Source organism: Erinaceus europaeus, chromosome 7, assembly GCF_950295315.1.
Source record: "Erinaceus europaeus chromosome 7, mEriEur2.1, whole genome shotgun sequence".
Lineage (NCBI taxonomy): Eukaryota > Metazoa > Chordata > Mammalia > Eulipotyphla > Erinaceidae > Erinaceus > Erinaceus europaeus.
Window position 1 is genome coordinate 64,129,915 of NC_080168.1, and position 16,769 is coordinate 64,146,683.

Sequence of the window (16,769 nt, forward strand, 5' to 3'; positions counted from 1 at the left end):
CACATTAGAGCGATGAAGCAGGGCTGCAGGTGTCTCTCTGTCTCTTTCCCTCTCTATCTCCCCCACTCCTGTCAACTTTTCTCTGTCTATATCCAATAATAAATAAATAAAAATATTTTTTTAAAGAGAGAGGAGACAGAGACACTTGCAGCTCTGCTTCACCACTTGTGAAGCTTTCCTCCTGCAGGTGGGGACCGGGGGCTTGAACTCGGCTCCTTGTGCACTATAACATGTATGCTCAACCAGGTGCACCACCACCTGGCCCCACCAAGTTATTTTAGATTTTCTTTATTTCGCTTACTCATTTTTGGTGCAGCCCAGAAGTAATGGAAGCATGATTCTTATGCAGCCTCTCAGGGAGCTGTCTGAGGCCATCTGGGGCAGACACGTCTCATACACAATCACCTCACTACAAGGCTGGCAGATCCTTCCAGGATAGACCCAGGGCGTCCCACCTAGGAAGCCGAGGGAGGGCGGGCACACACTGTGGGCCTCACACCCCTTCTGCCACGACTCTGCCTTTCAGTCTGCTGGCCAGCATGGACCAGTTCTTGGGTAGATCCAGTGACGAGGGTGACATCTTCTCTGGGGACAATGCAGCCGCCTTCCTTCCAGAGGTGGAGACGGAGGAATGGACAAGTGCAAGACATAGCTGCCACCATGGGACAACAGAGGAATTTCCCAGCTCATGTCTCAGGGAGGTAAGGAAATCTCAAGTGGGTTTCCTCCAGTGTCAAGGGACTAGCTAGACTTCCCAAGCAAAAAAAAAAAAAAAGTATTTATTTACTTAGATATTATCTAAATTTATTTTGTATCTAATGTTAATTTTTAATTTATTATTGAATAGAGATAGAGAAATCGAGAGGGGCAGGGGAGATAGAGAGGGAGAGAGACAGAGAGACACCTGCAGACCTACTTCACCACTTGTGAAGCTTTCACCCTGCAGGTGGAGACCAGGGGCTTAAACCTGGGTCCTTGTGCACCGTAACATGTGTGCTTAATTAGGTGTGCCATTGCCTGCCCCCCTTAGCTATTTATTTATTGTCCTTGGGATTTGTGAAATATTCACATTTTCACCTTAGAGTAAACTACCATAAACTACCACGTGGAAAACCACCCCTCGGGGCCCCATGGACAATGATTAGTGTTGTGGTGTCTCCGTCTCTCCTCTCAAATAAGGATGAAAAGTGTGTGGCTCGGGAGACAGCTTATCCGGCACAGCACAGGACTTGTATGCCTGAATCTCCTGGTTTGATGCTTGGTGAATGAATGAGTAATGAATGCCTCCTTGCTTAAGGCTACAAGTGCAGGATCAAACCCCAGAATGTGGTTTCAAAGACTTGAGTTTAATTTGAAGTCTTTTTTTTCTTCTTCTTCTTCTTTGGGAATAAAGGCAATATGTGACTCATATTGTTCAAGAAAGTCTGTCCGAATCAGAGGTACGGAAAAAAATGGAAAAAGGAAAAAATGTGGCTCCCTTCAGTCTTCCTAGTGGTAGAAAGGTATAAAAATTAGGGACTACATGGTGGTACACCTGGTTAAGCACACACATTACAGTGCACAAGGATCCAGGTTCAAGCCCCTGGTCCCCACCTGCAGAGGGAAAACTTCACGAGCAGTGAAGTGTCTCTCTCCCTATCTCTCTCTCCTCTCTTGATTTATCTCTATTTATCTATTAAATAAAGATAATATAAAAAAGAAGAAAAAAAAGAGGGTGGAGGGAAACAGAACAGTGGTTATGCAAAGAGACTCCAAGGCCCCTGGTTCAATCCCTGGGATCACCACCAGCCAGAGCTGAGCAGGGTTCTGGGGAAAAAGTAAATAAAAAAGAAAGAAAGGGGAGTCAGGCAGTAGCACTGCGGATTAAGTGCACATGGTGCAAAGCACAAGGACGGGCAAAGAATCCCGGCTCCAGCCCCCAGCTCCCCACCTGCAGGGGAGTCGCTTCACAAGCAGTGAAGCAGGTCTTCAGGTGTCTATTTTTCTCTCCCCTTCTCTGTCTTCCCCTCCTCTCTCCATTTCTCTCTGTCCTATCCAACAACGACATCAACAACAGTAAGAACTACAACAATAAAACAATAAGGGCAACAAAAGGAAATAAATATAAAAAATTGTTTTTAAAGTGTGAATAAAAAAGAAAGAAAGAAGGAAAGAAAGAAAGAAAGAAAGAAAGAAAGAAAGAAAGAAAGAAAGAAAGAAAGAAGGAAAGAAAGAAAAAGGAAGGAAAGAAGGAAGGGAAGGCGGGAGCCGAGCAGGTTCCTAAAACCGTCCTAGATCTGAGCCCACCTGGCAGCACCACAGGCAGCTCGGGAGCTTCACGGACAGTGGAGTGGTGCTGTGGTCTCTCTCACCCACTTTTCCATTTTGCCGAAAAGTCCTACCTGAATCCTGTCTGTCTGTCCTCCACCAGTCACAAGGAACAAGCTCGAGGCCGGAAGCCATGTGTTTTCCCGCCAGCAGGCCTGTGCACATCATTCATAGCGCTCCCCACAACAGGGGTCGGACCTTTTAGTTCCTTGTGATGCTGGGGAAACCGGAAAGGGGACTCATGTCTCTGTGCACTGGGGAGAAACCCTGAGGAAATATAGAAGAAGCGCACCGGCCCCTCAGGGAACAAGGAGAAAGGGGGGTGGGGAGTACCGGCCTTTTTGAAATTATCCTTCCAGAAACATGAGGCCTCTCAGAGGCGTCTCCCCTGCCTCCTGGAGCTCCTGCCGGGGGTCTAGCCCTGGGTTCGAGCCCAGAGGCTCTGGGTGGCCGCCAAAATGATGCCAGGTCCTGTTCGCAGGCCGTGAGGAATTAAAAAAAAAAACTCTTTTAGACTGTTTTTTTGAGAGGAAAAGATTTAATTTCATCTATTTTATTATGTTTATTTTTTCATAGATAGAGAAAGGGAGAAATTGAGAAGGGAGGGGGAGATAGACAGGAAGAGAAACCCCTGGAGCCCTGCTCCACCGCTCATGAAGCTTTCCCCCTGCAGGTGGGGACCAGAGGGCTTGAACCTGGGTCCTTGTGCACTCAACCAGGTGCGCCCCTGCCTGCCCCCCAAAAGGTTTAATTAATGTGGCTTGTTTGAAAAAGAGAGAGAGGCATCCAGCCCCTCTGTGGCATGTACGACTCCAGGGCTTGAACCCAGAGCCTTTCGCATGCAGGCCGGGGTCCCACCCACGGAGCTTCACCCTTAGCTGCATTTTCACCCTGCTCGCATCACTCGCAGGAGCCCACATTGGCTTCTAGAATGTACCATGGCGGGATGGGAGCAGAGGGGGGGCATCCCTGTGCAGTCAGAGACAGGAAGGCCTCTGAGAGTGTCCAGGGGTGGACTCTTCCTCAGCCCAACCTGTAAGCCAGGTAGCCTTAGGCCAGCAAAGAGAGGGGGCGGAAAATCAAGATTTGCCTAATAATGCGCATGGAGGAGTCCAGTGACAGGTAGGTCCCCACCCCACTGTTACTGGAGGGCTCAGGGGTGTTTCTGCCCAAAACTGCAAAGGGGGTGGTCTCCTTGGCTTCCTTTTGGAAAGAAAAGGGTCTTAACTTGGGGAGGGAGGAGCTAGGGGTAGAGAGAAGCACCTACCCTGGGCTTGCATGTATCCCTTGAAGCATTCTTTCCTTTATCTTTTTTTTTTTTTTTTCATTTTATTGGATAGGACAGAGAGAAATTGAGAGAGAAGGGGGAGATTGGGAGAGAGAAAGATAGTCCCCTTAGGCCTGCTTCACTGCTTGTGAAGTGTCCCCGTTGCAGGTGGAGAGTGGAGGCTTGAACCCAGGTCCTTTCAAGGGTCCTTGTGCATATCCTTGTGCATAGTGCTGTGTGCTCCCCACATATGAGGCCGGGGCAGGGGAAGCTTCACAAGCGGTGAAGTAGGCCTGCAGGTGTCTTTCTCTCCCCTCTCAATTTCTCTTTGTCCTACTTAATAAAGTGAAGGAGAAAAAAAGGGGGGGGGGAAGGAGGGTTGGGGAATGGCTGCCAGGAAACAGTGGCACTGGCACAGAGCTCTAGTAGTAACCCTGGAGGGAAAAAAAAAACATAAAGGAATGGTTAATATATGGTGAGAATTCTTAGAAGTTCCAGAAGGCCTCTGGAAATTCTCAATTTAAGAAAAAAAAAATGCTACCAGAGTCTTGAAACCTGGGCTCTTTCCCACCACAGAGAGGAAGCAAGATGCTTTCAAAAGAGGAAGAAACTGTTATGAATCTTGTGATAAGCAAAGAGGGACTCATACCAAAACAAACAAACAAAATCTGCCCAGTTTTGCTCCAACAAAGGAGCAAGGGTTTTTATCTTTTAGGGACTGGGCAAGTGAGAGTTCAAAGGGCAGAAGCACAGCCTCTGGAGGCTGGGACACAGAGAGGTGTGTGTAGCACAGCACCGTGCTCCACTGTCTGTTGGCCCTCATTCAGAAAATGGAACCTGTGGTCAGGGAGGTGGCTCAGTGAATAAAGCATTGGATTCTCAAGCGTGAGGTCTTGAGTTCAATCCCCAGGAGCACATGTGCTAGAGTGATATCTGGTTCTTTCTCTCTCTCCCCCTTCTGTCTTTCTCATGAATAAATAAAATCTTAAAAAAAAAAAAAAAAGGGAGTCTAGTGGTAACGCAGCAGGTTAAGCGCAGGTGGTGCAAAGCGCAAGGACCAGCGAAAGGATCCTGGTTCGAGCCCCAGCTCCCCACCTGCAGGGGGGTCGCTTCACTGGTGGTGAAGCAGGTCTGCAGGTATCTTTCTTTCTCTCCCCCTCTCTGTCTTCCCCATCTCTCTCCATTTCTCTGTCCTATCCAACAACAAGGACACCAATAATAAATACAACAAAAAAACAACAAGGACAACAAAGGGAAATAAATAAATAAATAAATATTTTAAAAAAAAAGAAAAGAAAAAGAACGTGGAACCCAATTCCCATGCAGAGGTGGAGGACACTGTCAGAATGAGCCTCTGGTCAGCTCATGCCTGATGGGGCGTCCACTGCCCACTCTCATCCCCCCATTTCAGACTGGTTATGGGGTTAGGGGGTTGCAACCTTTATGGAGTGTAAATTGGTCTGACCAATGAAGGAATTGAAATGAACTGAAAAAGCGACTTGGGATATAGTTATAAGCCTTTCCCTCCACCTCCTCTACCAGCCTTTTCTGTGGGACTAATATAAACTAACTTCCTTCCTTCCTTCCTTCCTTCTTCCTCTCTCTCTTTTGCCTCCAATGTTATCCTTGGGGCTCAGTGCCAGCACTACGAATCCAGTACTCCTAGTGGACATTTTTTTTCCATTTTATTGGATAAGACAGAAAGAAACTGAGAGAGGAGGGGAAAATAGAGAGGGAGAAAGACAGACACCTGCAGACCTGCTTGACTGCTTTTGAAGTGACCCCTGCAGGTCGGGAGCCAGGGTCTCGAACCCCAATCCTTGTGCAGGTCCTTAAGCTTCGTACTGTGAGCACTTAACTGGGTGTACCACCTCCTGGGCCTCTAGACACTTTCTCTGGGTTAGTGTCCCTTCTATCAAAAAAGACTTCATTTAGAATTTGGTTGCAGGAAGTCTACCCAAAAATGCCTAAAGTTTTTTTGTTTATTTTTACAAGACTAGAATATTTATTTGAGTGGGTCATCTGGGTATATTTCTGTTTGTCAGGAGCCCAAGGCTGAGCAGAACCGGGACCTGCAGAGGGACCCAGATGAGCCAGGAGCAGAGGAGGCTCCACTGGGGGACCCTCAGGTGTCCACCTCACTGCAATTTCCAGAGGAGAACATCTTTGAACAGTGAGCCTGGACATGTGCCAGAGGGGACACTCAATACTTTTGGGGCATGGGGTGGAAATATAGCACGGTATTTGGGGAACACTTGGAAGGTGTAAAAGCCAAGCTCACCTTGAGCCAGAAAGCACTTGTGTGTTCCAGCAGGAATGTGAAGTGAGACTTTTTTTAGGGAGAGAGTCAGTCATGAGGTTACAGGGGGAGGACCACAGACGTGTCTTCAGAACCTAGAATTGATATTTCTCTGTCATTATTTTCAGAGAATTTTCTATCTATGAAAATGATAGTGAGGAATTATATGTAAGGTCAGGGGTACGTGCTCAATGCTAAAGCACATGCTTTGCATGTCTAAGTCCTTAGACTCTGTCCCCAGCACGCCCCTCTCTTCCTCTCTCCATATTTATATGCTTATTTATTTATTATCAATAAGTTCTTGGGGGACTTTTTCCCTCTTCTGTCCTCCACCACCAAGAAGTTACCATAGCCCTGATATCAACACTCAACATTTATTCTTTGTGGGGAAATTTGAAATAGGTGTCTTTTATAAAATTTTGTATTGATTTTATATATTTTGCATAGTCATAAGTTGAGAGGGAAGGGGGGAGGCAGAGATGGAGGGATAGAGGGAGAGACAGAGCGAGCAGGAAAGTAGAGATGGAGAGAGAGTGTGAGAGAGAGAGAAGGAGACATAGACCTGCAACACTGTTTCACTGCTTATGAAGCTCCCCCCTGCAGGTGGGGACCAGAGGCTTGAACCCAGGTCCTTGTGCACTGTAATGTGTGCACTCAAGCATGTGCACCACTACCCAACATAGGTATCTTTTTTAAAGCTGGGTGTAAAATAGATCTTTTCCAGCCTCAGAAAGACCTGTTAGATTGAATATCAAACAAATGCCCAATGTTCTTTACTGAGGTCTGAGCGACAGAAGATGTCTGTCACTTAGTTGAGGGGCCACAGGAGGTAAACAGATAAAGCAGCTTGCTGCTTGGAGGAAGAGGGCTCTGGGTTATGTTTTCTACCAACGCCTGTTGCAATCCTGTTCCCACAGGAGTCAGGAGGTGTTCCTCCAGTTCAACCACTGGAACACACAGATGAATCAACAAGTGAAAGAACTGGGAACTGATCATGTAGATTGGATAGAGAAAATTAACAGCATCATAGAAAAGATAACCTTAACAGAGAACACAGTGAAGAGGTAATCACCCATAGGGTTTGGGGCTGATGAGAAAACAGTTGGAAGTGTCATGGCTTCAGAAACTTAAAAAGCTCCATACTCAAGATGGTAGTTTTTTTTTTTTTAAGTGATTTAATAAGGATTGATAAGATTGTAAGATAACAGGGGTACAATTCCACACAGTTCCCAGCACTAGAGTTCCGTGTCCCATCTCCTTCATTGGAAGCTTCCCTATTCTTATCCCTCTGGAAGTATAGACCAAAATTCTTTATAGGGTGCAGAAGGTGTTAGGTCTGACTTCTGTAATTGCTTCTCTGCTGGACACGGGTGTTGGCAGGTTTCTGTCTTTCCCTAGTGGGGCAGGGCTCTGGGGAGGTAGAGTTCCAGGATACATTGGGGAGGTAGTCTGCCCGGGGAAGTCAGGCTGGCATCATGGTAGCATCTACGGTGGTCTTCTTTAGGTTAAGAAATACACAGTCTAGGGGCTGGGTGGTGCCTGTCACATTTTGGCGGTTCCATCTCACTCTCTACAGAAAAGCAGAATTCCAGCGGCTGACCTTCCTCATGCAGCGTTTCATCCCCTGCCATTTCTCCCCCGAGTCGCCTACTTTGGAATGACACTTATATTGGACTTGCTGGTTTACCCTTTAGACACTTACACAATTTTACAGTAGCTTCCTGCCCTTCATGCTGCTGGCTTTTCTTTCTTTTTTTTTTTTAATGCTTTACATTCAACAGTAAATACAATAGTTTGTACATGCATAACATTCCCCAGATTCCCATTTAACAATACAACCCCCACTATGTCATTCATCAATTTCATGGACCTGTATTCTCCCCACCTACCCACCCACCCACCCACCCCAGAGTCTTTTACTTTGGTGTAATACTCCAAATCCATTTCAGGTTCGACTTGTGTTTTCTTTTCTAATCTTGTTTTTCAACTTTGGCCTGAGAGTGAGATCATCCCATATTCATCCTTCTGTTTCTGACTTATTTCACTCAACATGATTTTTTCAAGATCCATCCAAGATCGGCTGAAAATGGTGAAGTCACCATTTTTTACAGCTGAGTAGTATTCCATTGTGTATATAGACCACAACTTGCTCAGCCACTCATCTGTTGTTGGACACCTGGGTTGCTTCCAGGTTTTGGCTATTACAAATTGTGCTGCCAAGAACATATGTGTACACAGATCTTTTTGGATGAGTGTGTTGGGTTCCTTAGGATATATCCCCAGGAGAGGAATTGCAGGGTCATAGGGTAGGTCCATTTCTAGCCTTCTGAGAGTTCTCCAGACTGTTCTCCACAGAGGTTGGACCAATTGACATTCCCACCAGCAGTGCAGGTGGGTTCCTTTGACCCCACACCCTCTCCAGCATTTGCTGCTGTTACCTTTTCTGATGTATGACATTCTCACAGGAGTGAAGTGGTATCTCATTGTTGTCTTTATTTGCATTTCTCTGACAATCAGAGACTTGGAACATTTTTTCATGTGTTTCTCTGCCTTTTGGATCTCTTCTGTGGTGAATATTCTGTCCAAGTCCTCCCCCATTTTTGGATGGGGTTATTTGTTGTCTTGTTGTTGAGTCTGGCAAGCTCTTTATATACGTTGGTTATTAAACTCTTATCTGATGTATGGCATGTAAAGATCTTCTCCCATTCTGTGAGGGGTCTCTTGGTTTGGGTAGTGGTTTCTTTTGCTGTGCAGAAGCTTTTTAATTTGATGTAGTCCCATAGGTTTATACTTGCCTTAGTCTTCCTTGTAATTGGATTCGTTTCATTGAAAATGTCTTTAAAATTTATGCGGAAAAAAGTTCTGCCAATATTTTCCTCTAAGTATCTGATAGTTTCTGGTCTAACATCCAAGTCCTTGATCCACTTGGAATTTACTTTTGTATTTGGTGAAATACAGTGATTCAGTTTCATTCTTCTGCATGTTTCAACCCATTGTTTCCAACACCATTTGTTGAAGAGACTCTGCTTTCCCCATGTAATAGTCTGGGCCCCTTTGTCAAAGATTAGATGTCCATACGTGTGGGGCCTCATTTCTGAGCTCTCAATTCTATTCCACTGGTCAGTGTGTCTGTTCATGTTCCAGTACCAAGCAGTTTTGATGACAATGGCCATATAATACAGTTTTGAGATCTGGGAGTGTGATGCCTCCGTTTCTGTTCTTTTTTCTCAAGATTGTCTTGGCAATTCTAGGTCATTTCTGGTTCCAGATAAACATTTGTAGCATTTTTTCTATTCTCCTAAAAAATGTGCTTGGGATCTTGATGGGGCTAGCATTAAATTTGTAGATGGCTCTGGGTAATATATTCATTTTGATGATGTTAATTCTTCCAACCCATGAACATGGAATATCTTTCCACTTCTTTGTGTCTTTTTCAATTTCCTTGAGTAGTGACTCATAATTTTCAGTATACAAGTCTTTCACTTCTTTGGTTAGGTTTACTCCTAGATATTTTATTGTTTTTGTTGCTATAGAAAAAGGAACTGATTTCTGGATTTCAATTTCTTCTAACTTAGTGTTTGCATAGAGGAATGCCACTGACTTTTGAATGTTGATTTTATAGCCTGACACCTTACTGTATTGCCTGATGATTTCCAAAAGCTTCTTGCTGGATTCCTAAGGTTTTTCCATGTATACTATCATGTCATCTGCAAATAAGGAGAGTTTGACTTCTTCTCTTCCAATCTGTATGCCTTTAATTCCTTGCTCCTGCCTGATTGCTATGGCAAGAACTTCCAACACTATGTTGAATAGTAATGGTGATAGTGGGCAGCCCTGTCTAGTACCTGATCTGAGTGGAAATGCTTCCAGTTTTTCACCATTGAGTATGATGTTGGCTGTAGGTTTACTATATATAGACTCCACTATCTTCAGGAATTTTCCATCTATTCCCATTTTTTGTAGTGTTTTGATCATAAAGGGATGTTGTATTTTGTCAAAGGCTTTCTCTGCATCTATTGATATGACCATGTGGTTTTTGGTCTTGCTTTTGTTGATGTGGTGGATCACATTGATTGATTTACGTATATTAAACCAACCTTGCATGCCTGGGATAAACCCCACTTGGTCATGATGAACAATCTTTTTGATATACTGCTGTATCTGGTTGTCTAGAATTTTGTTCAATATTTTCGCATCTATGTTCATCAGAGATATTGGTCTGTAGTTTTCTTTTTTGGTTGTGTCCCTGTCTGCTTTTGGTATCAGGGTGATGTTGGCTTCATAGAAGCTGGCAGGGAGTATTCCAGTGTCTTCAATCTTCTGGAAGACTTTTAAAAGTAGAGGTATTAGTTCTTCTTTAAAAGTTTTGTAGAATTCATTTGTAAAACCATCTGGTCCAGGACTTTTATTTTTGGGAAGATTTTTGATAACTGTTTCAATTTCATTAGCTGTGATGGGCCTGTTCATGTTATCCACTTCCTCTTTACTTAGTTTTGGAAGTTGGTAGGTATCTAGGAAATCATTCATTTCTTCCAGGTTCTCTAGCTTGGTGGCATATAGTTGTTCATAGAAGCCTCGCATGATATGTTGAATTTCTGCAGTGTCTGTTGTGATATCTCCTCTTTCATTTACTATCCGATTTATTTGGGTCTTCTCCCTTTTTTGTTTTGTGAGTCTGGCTAAAGGTTTGTCAATTTTGTTTACTCTTTCGAAGAACCAACATTTACTTTCATTGATCTTTTGTATGGTTTTCCTATTCTCAATGTTATTTATTTCTGCCCCAACTTTAGTGATTTCTGTCCTTCTGGTTGCTTTAGGATTCCTTTGTTGTTCTTCTTCTAGGTCTTTAAGATGTGCAATCAGGCTGTTTATTTGTGCCTTTTCTTGTTTCCTAATGTGTGCTTGTATAGCTATGAACTTCCCTCTTAGGACTGCTTTAGCTGTGTCCCAAATATTTTGATAGCTTGTGTCTTCATTTTCATTGAACTCTCGAAACATTTTGATTTCTTCCTTGATTTCCTCTTTGACCCAGAAGTTGTTAAGAAGTGTACTGTTGAGCTTCCACATTTTGGCACTGTTACTAATCTTTTGTTGATTGTTAAGTGTTAGTTTAATTCCACTGTGGTCTGAGAAGATGCTTGGGATGATTTCAGTGCTCTTGAATTGGCTCATGCTGTCTTTGTGGCCTAACATATGGTCTATCCTTGAGAATGATCCATGTGGATTTGAGTAAAATGTGTATTCCAGTTTCTTGGGATGAATGACTCTGAAAATGTCCAATAGTTCTAGTTTATCTATCTCTTCATTTAGCTCCCTTATGTCTTTACTGATTTTCTTCCTGGATGATCTGTCAAGTTGAGATAGTGGGGTGTTGAAGTCCCCTACTATGATTGTGTTACTGTTAATATATTGCTGTAGCTCTTTCAGTAGAAGTTTGATGTATTTAGATGGCTTCTCATTGGGTGCATAGATATTAATAATTGTTAAGTCCTCTTGATTGACTGATCCTCTGAGCATTAAGTAGTGTCCATTCCTATCTTTTTTAATCTTATCTATTTTAAAGTCTATCATGTCATATATGAGAATAGCTGTTCCTGCCCTTTTTTGTTGGCCATTGGCTTGTATGATAGTTTTCCATCCTTTCACTTTAAGTCTGTGTTTGTCTTGTTGAGTTAGGTGAGTTTCCTGTAGACAACATATTGTTGGGTTGTGTTTTCTGATCCATCTTCCTACTCTGTGTCTTTTAATAGGTGAATTCAGGCCATTGACATTTATTGATATCAAAGATTGAAGATATTTTAACGCCATTCTTGTAGAGTTTTAGAGTGTTTTGATATATGTCCTTTTTGTGGTGGTCTGGTTGTTTATAGGAGACCTTTCAGAACTTCTTTCAGGGCAGGCTTGGTGATGGTTGCTTCCTTCAACTGTTGCTTGTCTGAGAAGGTTTTGATGCTTCCATCTAGTCTGAATGACAGTCTAGCAGGATATAGTATTCTTGGCTAAAAGCCTTTCTCATTGAGCACTCGATAGATATCTTGCCATTCTCTTCTGGCCTGTAGTGTTTGTATGGAGAAGTCTGCTGCTAATCTTATGGGTTTTCCTTTGTAGGTGACTCTTTGTTTTTCTCTTGCAGCCTTGAGGATCCTTTCTTTTTCCTTATGCCTTTCCATTCTAAGTATGACATGTCTTGGTGTCTTTAGGTCTGGGTTAATTCTGTTTGGGACCCTCTGGGCTTCTTGAATCTTTATGTCTTTGGTGTTGTCTAGACTAGAGAAATTTTCAGCTATTATGGCCTGGAGAATGCTTTCTTCCTCTCCTTCTCTTTCTTCCTCTGGTAAGCCAATAATGCGTATATTATTTCTTTTGAAGTCATCCCATAGGACTCTGTTGTTGTTTTCAGCATCTCTTAATCTCTTTTTGAGATCTCTTACTTCTTTTTTAGTTGTTTCTAATTCATCCTCAATCTTGCTAATTCTGTTTTCAGCCTCATAGATTCTATTCTCTCTGCCCTCTACTGCTTTCTGGAGTTCATCTATTTTGTTGCCCTGCTCTGATACTGTTTTAGCTTGTTCAGCTAGTTGCCTTCTTAGCTCAGCGATTTCAGCTTTCAGCTCTCTAATAACCATGAGTTAATTAGAATTTTCTTCCATATTCTCATTTGTTGTTCCTGCATTTCTGATTACAATTTTTTCAAATTCTTTACTCACTCCTGTTATTATTTCCGTAGCTAATTTTTGGATGTTGAACTCGTTGTTTTGTGCTTCACCCTCTGGAGGACTTTTAGCTGGACTCTTGTCCTGGTTCGAGTCTCCAATATTTTTTCTTGTTGTTTTAACCATTTTATATATTATGTTATGAGTTCCCTTTATCAGTACTTTTCAAATTATTGATTACTATTGCCTGGATTGACTTGTGTCTAAGTAATTTAATTAAAGGGTTTACTGTGGTGGAAGTTAACAGTTTTTTCAATCGCTGAGTTCGAGCTCAGTGGTGTAAAAGCCTCTTTTTTTTGTCTTCCCTGTAGGCTATGGGAGCCTGAGGGCTTTAAACTGTCAATAGGCTTCTTAGCTTAATCACTGACTCCTGACCAAGAGATAAAGCAGGGTGTGGCAGAGATAATCCAGTGGTTATGCAAGGAGACTTTCACAGCCCCTCAGCTATGCCACCAAGGTATAGGTCTTCTCCTGAGTTTCCCGGTTAGATCTCTGTCCCCTGGTGTCCCTCCCTGTTGCTGCTCCAGATTCTGAGGGTACTAGCAATGGAGACTCAGAGTTGCACTTGGTGAGTCTCTGGGGAATCCTTTCCTCCCTTCAGCTGTCCCCTTGTTGGTGGAGCAGACTGGAGGTGGTGTCTCCACTGATAAGCTGTTGAACTGTTAGCAGTCACTTAATCTCTCCTTAGGCCCCTCTCTCCTCTCTGTCACCAGCCATGCGTGTTTGTACTCACGGGTTATTTACTGGGTTCCTGTGGTCATTCTAGTCCTGTCTTGTTTCGGTCTGGGTGGTCTCCTTTGGTATTCCTAGTTGATCCGGGAGAGGAGAGGAGAGGAGAGGAGAGGAGAGGAGAGGAGAGGAGAGGAGAGGAGAGGAGAGAAAGCGATCTGCTGCTTGTAGCTCCGCCTCCGGAAGTCCAGGCTCTCTACTTGTTTCTTTCTATTGGAAAAGACAGTCTGGAAGTGGTGAAGCCTCAATAACCAAAATAAATGAAAAAAAATCAAAGTTAAAAAAGCACATAGTAAATTTTACCCTCAAGAAAGTAGAAGAGAAAGCAAGTTTTTAAAAGGAAATTCCTGCAAAGCTTCAAGCTGGGTCTTGGTAGAGAATGGCGGTGATGCCCCCGGCCAAACGTGAGCAGGACATGCAGGGGTCTTGCCAGGCTCCCGCATCCCACTGCTGGCGTCACTTTTAAATGGCTGGAAATATCTGCAGGATGACCGCTAGTGACACATAGACATTTTCTGCAGTTCAGATTCAAGTCTATAAAGAGTGTTTCATTGGCTCACGACACTCTTCTGGTGTGTGCTCGCTCGGATGGCAGATTCTCATGGGTGGGACAGAGGCCACATGGCCCACACAGCCCCAAGTGTTTCCTGTCTGCTTCTGTTCAAGAAGAGCTCGCTGCTGGCTTTTCAAAGACTGACCCTGAGTAGTTCATAGACTTTGCAGACTATTGCCTTGGGGACTATGCAATTCCAAATAGCCCCTCTGCTTGGCGGGCCATGCCCTCCCGCCTACAGGTCCTGCCCTTTGAGTCAGGAAATGCCCCCTCATTACGAACCCTCCACCCCCCGAGACAGGGAATGTTCCTTTGATCACCAAGCCTTCCCTTGACATCACACTGGCTCTTACTGCTCCCCTACTTGTCCCTTCCTGTTTTGTTGTATCATTCAGGTTTATGCCCAAAAGGTTTCTGCTCACCCCTACAGTACTATTCCTCTATCATAGATGGAGTCTTTTACAGACATTGACCCATCCTAATGTGGTGACTTGATAGAAAGATAGGGAAAGATGCAGAAATATTGTAATGAGATGGTGGAGCCTGGCAGAGCTTAACCTATGAGATGAGTCCCTCCAGGTAAGTCTCTCTCTCTACAGAGGGGTTGAGCACAGGGGGAACACATAATCTCACAAGGTTGGCGGCCATGTAAGTCTTCCCTCCCCCACAAAAACATCCTACATCTTCCCACCTGAGCATGGCATTCCTTAAAAACATTTAAGCCTGCTCCACTCTAAATTTCCTATACTGTGGTCTTTTCTCATGGGACAGGCTCTCTATCTTGGAGACGCTTTAATTGGAGCTGCACCGTTGGTTCTCTTGTTTGCAACTTTCGGGATATATATATAAGGTGCCCTGCCAAAAGGTTAAGAGACATTGAGGCAGAGATACAAGAGTTAAAGGATATGCTCTCGGCACTTAAACACCCTAAGCCTTCTGCAGTTTGCCCTGAGACTCCTGTTTCGGCAGACACGTGTTCAGTTTCTCCAGAAGCCACTTCTCCAGTGGCTTCCACTTCCGTGACTCCTTCCCCTGCTGATACCTCGTCATCAAACCAAGTCCACACCTTCCCGGTAAATGTGGCCCCCAATAAACAGAACCCTCAGGTGTGGCTTCCATACTCCTCCAAAGAACTCAAAGAACTCAGACAGGCAGTGAAGGAGGACGAAATCCATGCCCCACATTGGGCGCCAGGTGTCACTTGCAGCAGCGGCAGGACACAGAAAAAGGAGGTTTGGAGCAGAAAGGGAACATAATCCTTTATTTGCGCTGGCACCTCAGAGTTGGGTGAGAGAGCAACAGTTTGGGCCACGTGGAGGTAGCAAAAATGGCTGCCTTGTGCAGCAACCTTCCCTGCATCTAATCACCGAAGTGAAGGGCTGGCAAGAGAGTGAGGTCCGGAAGAAGAAGGGCTTTTATGGGAGTAGCTCTCATGAGAATGAGAATGGGGCGGAGTAACCATAGCACTCCAGGGTAGGATAATATCTCTCACAGGAATGGGAAGGGGGAGGAGTAACCAAAGCACTCCAACTATCGAGGGGAATTGACAATGCCCTGAGGGCACAACATGGTGGAACAGGCTCTCCAAGAATGTCCCAACTCTCGTGGGAACTAGCAATAGCCTGAGGGGGAAACATGGCAGATGTGACTGCGTCTGCACAATTTCCCCATTTTCCCAAGATAGGTATAGGATAGGCATCATTACTTCTTTTTTTTTTTTTTTTGTCTCCAGTCATTGGGGGTCGGTGATGGCACTATGTGGTGAAGAATTCTAAAAATGTCCAGGAAGTCTAGTCTTTCCATCTCTTCATGCAATTCTCTTGTTTCTTTGTTGATTCTTTGCTTAGAATCTTAGAAATCAAGAAGCCTGGAGCTGGGTAGTGGTGCACCACGTAGAGTGCACATATTGCAATGTGCAAGGACCCAGGTTCGAGCCCCTGGTCCCCATCTGCAGAGGGAAAGCTTTGCGAGTGGTGAAGCAGGGTTGTAGGTGTCTTTCTGTCTCTTTCCCTCTCTGTCTCCCCCTTCCTCTCAATTTCTGACTGTCTGTACCCAATAAATAAATAAAGATAATAAAAAAATTTTTTAAAAAAATCAGGAAGCCCCCAAACTCAGAGGAACTATTACCAGTTAGCGGGTACAGGACCACCAGGGTCAGGTGGGATCAGAGGCAATGGTGGGAGGACCTGGCACTCAAGTGGGGTGTTTAGGAGGTAGTTTGCCTCCATATCCAGGGAAGGCTCTGGTGTGAGGAGGATCCAGGGCTTCCTCAGCTGAGCTGGGCCTCTGGGATCCTTGATTCAGGAAAGTCTTCTGCAGGCCAGGCTTCGAGGAGGTTAGGGCAAGGCTGGTATTGCAGATGCACAGATGGAGATCCACCATGGGGCCTGGCTGCCAAGCTGCCCAAGGGAGTGTGGGCCAGCCTCCACCATCACAGGGGAATGCAGCCAGAAAGCAGCCTGCGTGTGTGTGCTCAGGGGGGTCAGGGTAGGGAGGAACATCTATTCATGGTTTCAGTGATTTTTTTTTCTCTTAAAAAAAAGGGGGAAAGGGAGGGAGATAGCATAATGGTCATGCAAACAGACTCTTGCCTGAGGCTCTGAAGTCTCAGGTTCAATTTCTGACACAACCATAAGCCAGAGCTCATCAGTGCTCTGCTGAAAAGAAAAGAAAAGAAAAGAAAAGAAAAGGAAAGAAAAGAAAAGAAAAGAAAAGAAAAGAAAAGAAAAGAAAAAAAGATAGATTGGGGGCAGGTTGCAGTGCACCTGGTTGAGTGCACATGTTAAAATGTGCTAGGACCTAGATTCAAGTCCCTGGTCCCCACCTGCAATGGGGACAATGAAGCTTCACAACAGTGAAGCAGTGCTGCAGATGTATTTTTTCTCTCTCTCTCTCTATCTC

General features: G+C 44.4%; 1 protein-coding gene across 2 annotated transcripts in view; it reads left to right on the forward strand.

The window, feature by feature from the left end:
* The first annotated feature begins 537 nt into the window (after nucleotides 1–537).
* Nucleotides 538–16,769, forward strand: part of SMCO2 (single-pass membrane protein with coiled-coil domains 2) — a 38,169-nt gene continuing 21,937 nt past the window's right edge. For both annotated transcript variants that reach the window (XM_060194555.1, XM_060194556.1), the window contains exons 1-3: nucleotides 538–701; nucleotides 5,620–5,747; nucleotides 6,791–6,937. In XM_060194555.1, coding sequence (XP_060050538.1) covers nucleotides 540–701; nucleotides 5,620–5,747; nucleotides 6,791–6,937 — 437 coding nt within the window. In that variant the 5' untranslated portion in view covers nucleotides 538–539. The remainder of the gene's footprint in view (nucleotides 702–5,619; nucleotides 5,748–6,790; nucleotides 6,938–16,769) is intronic.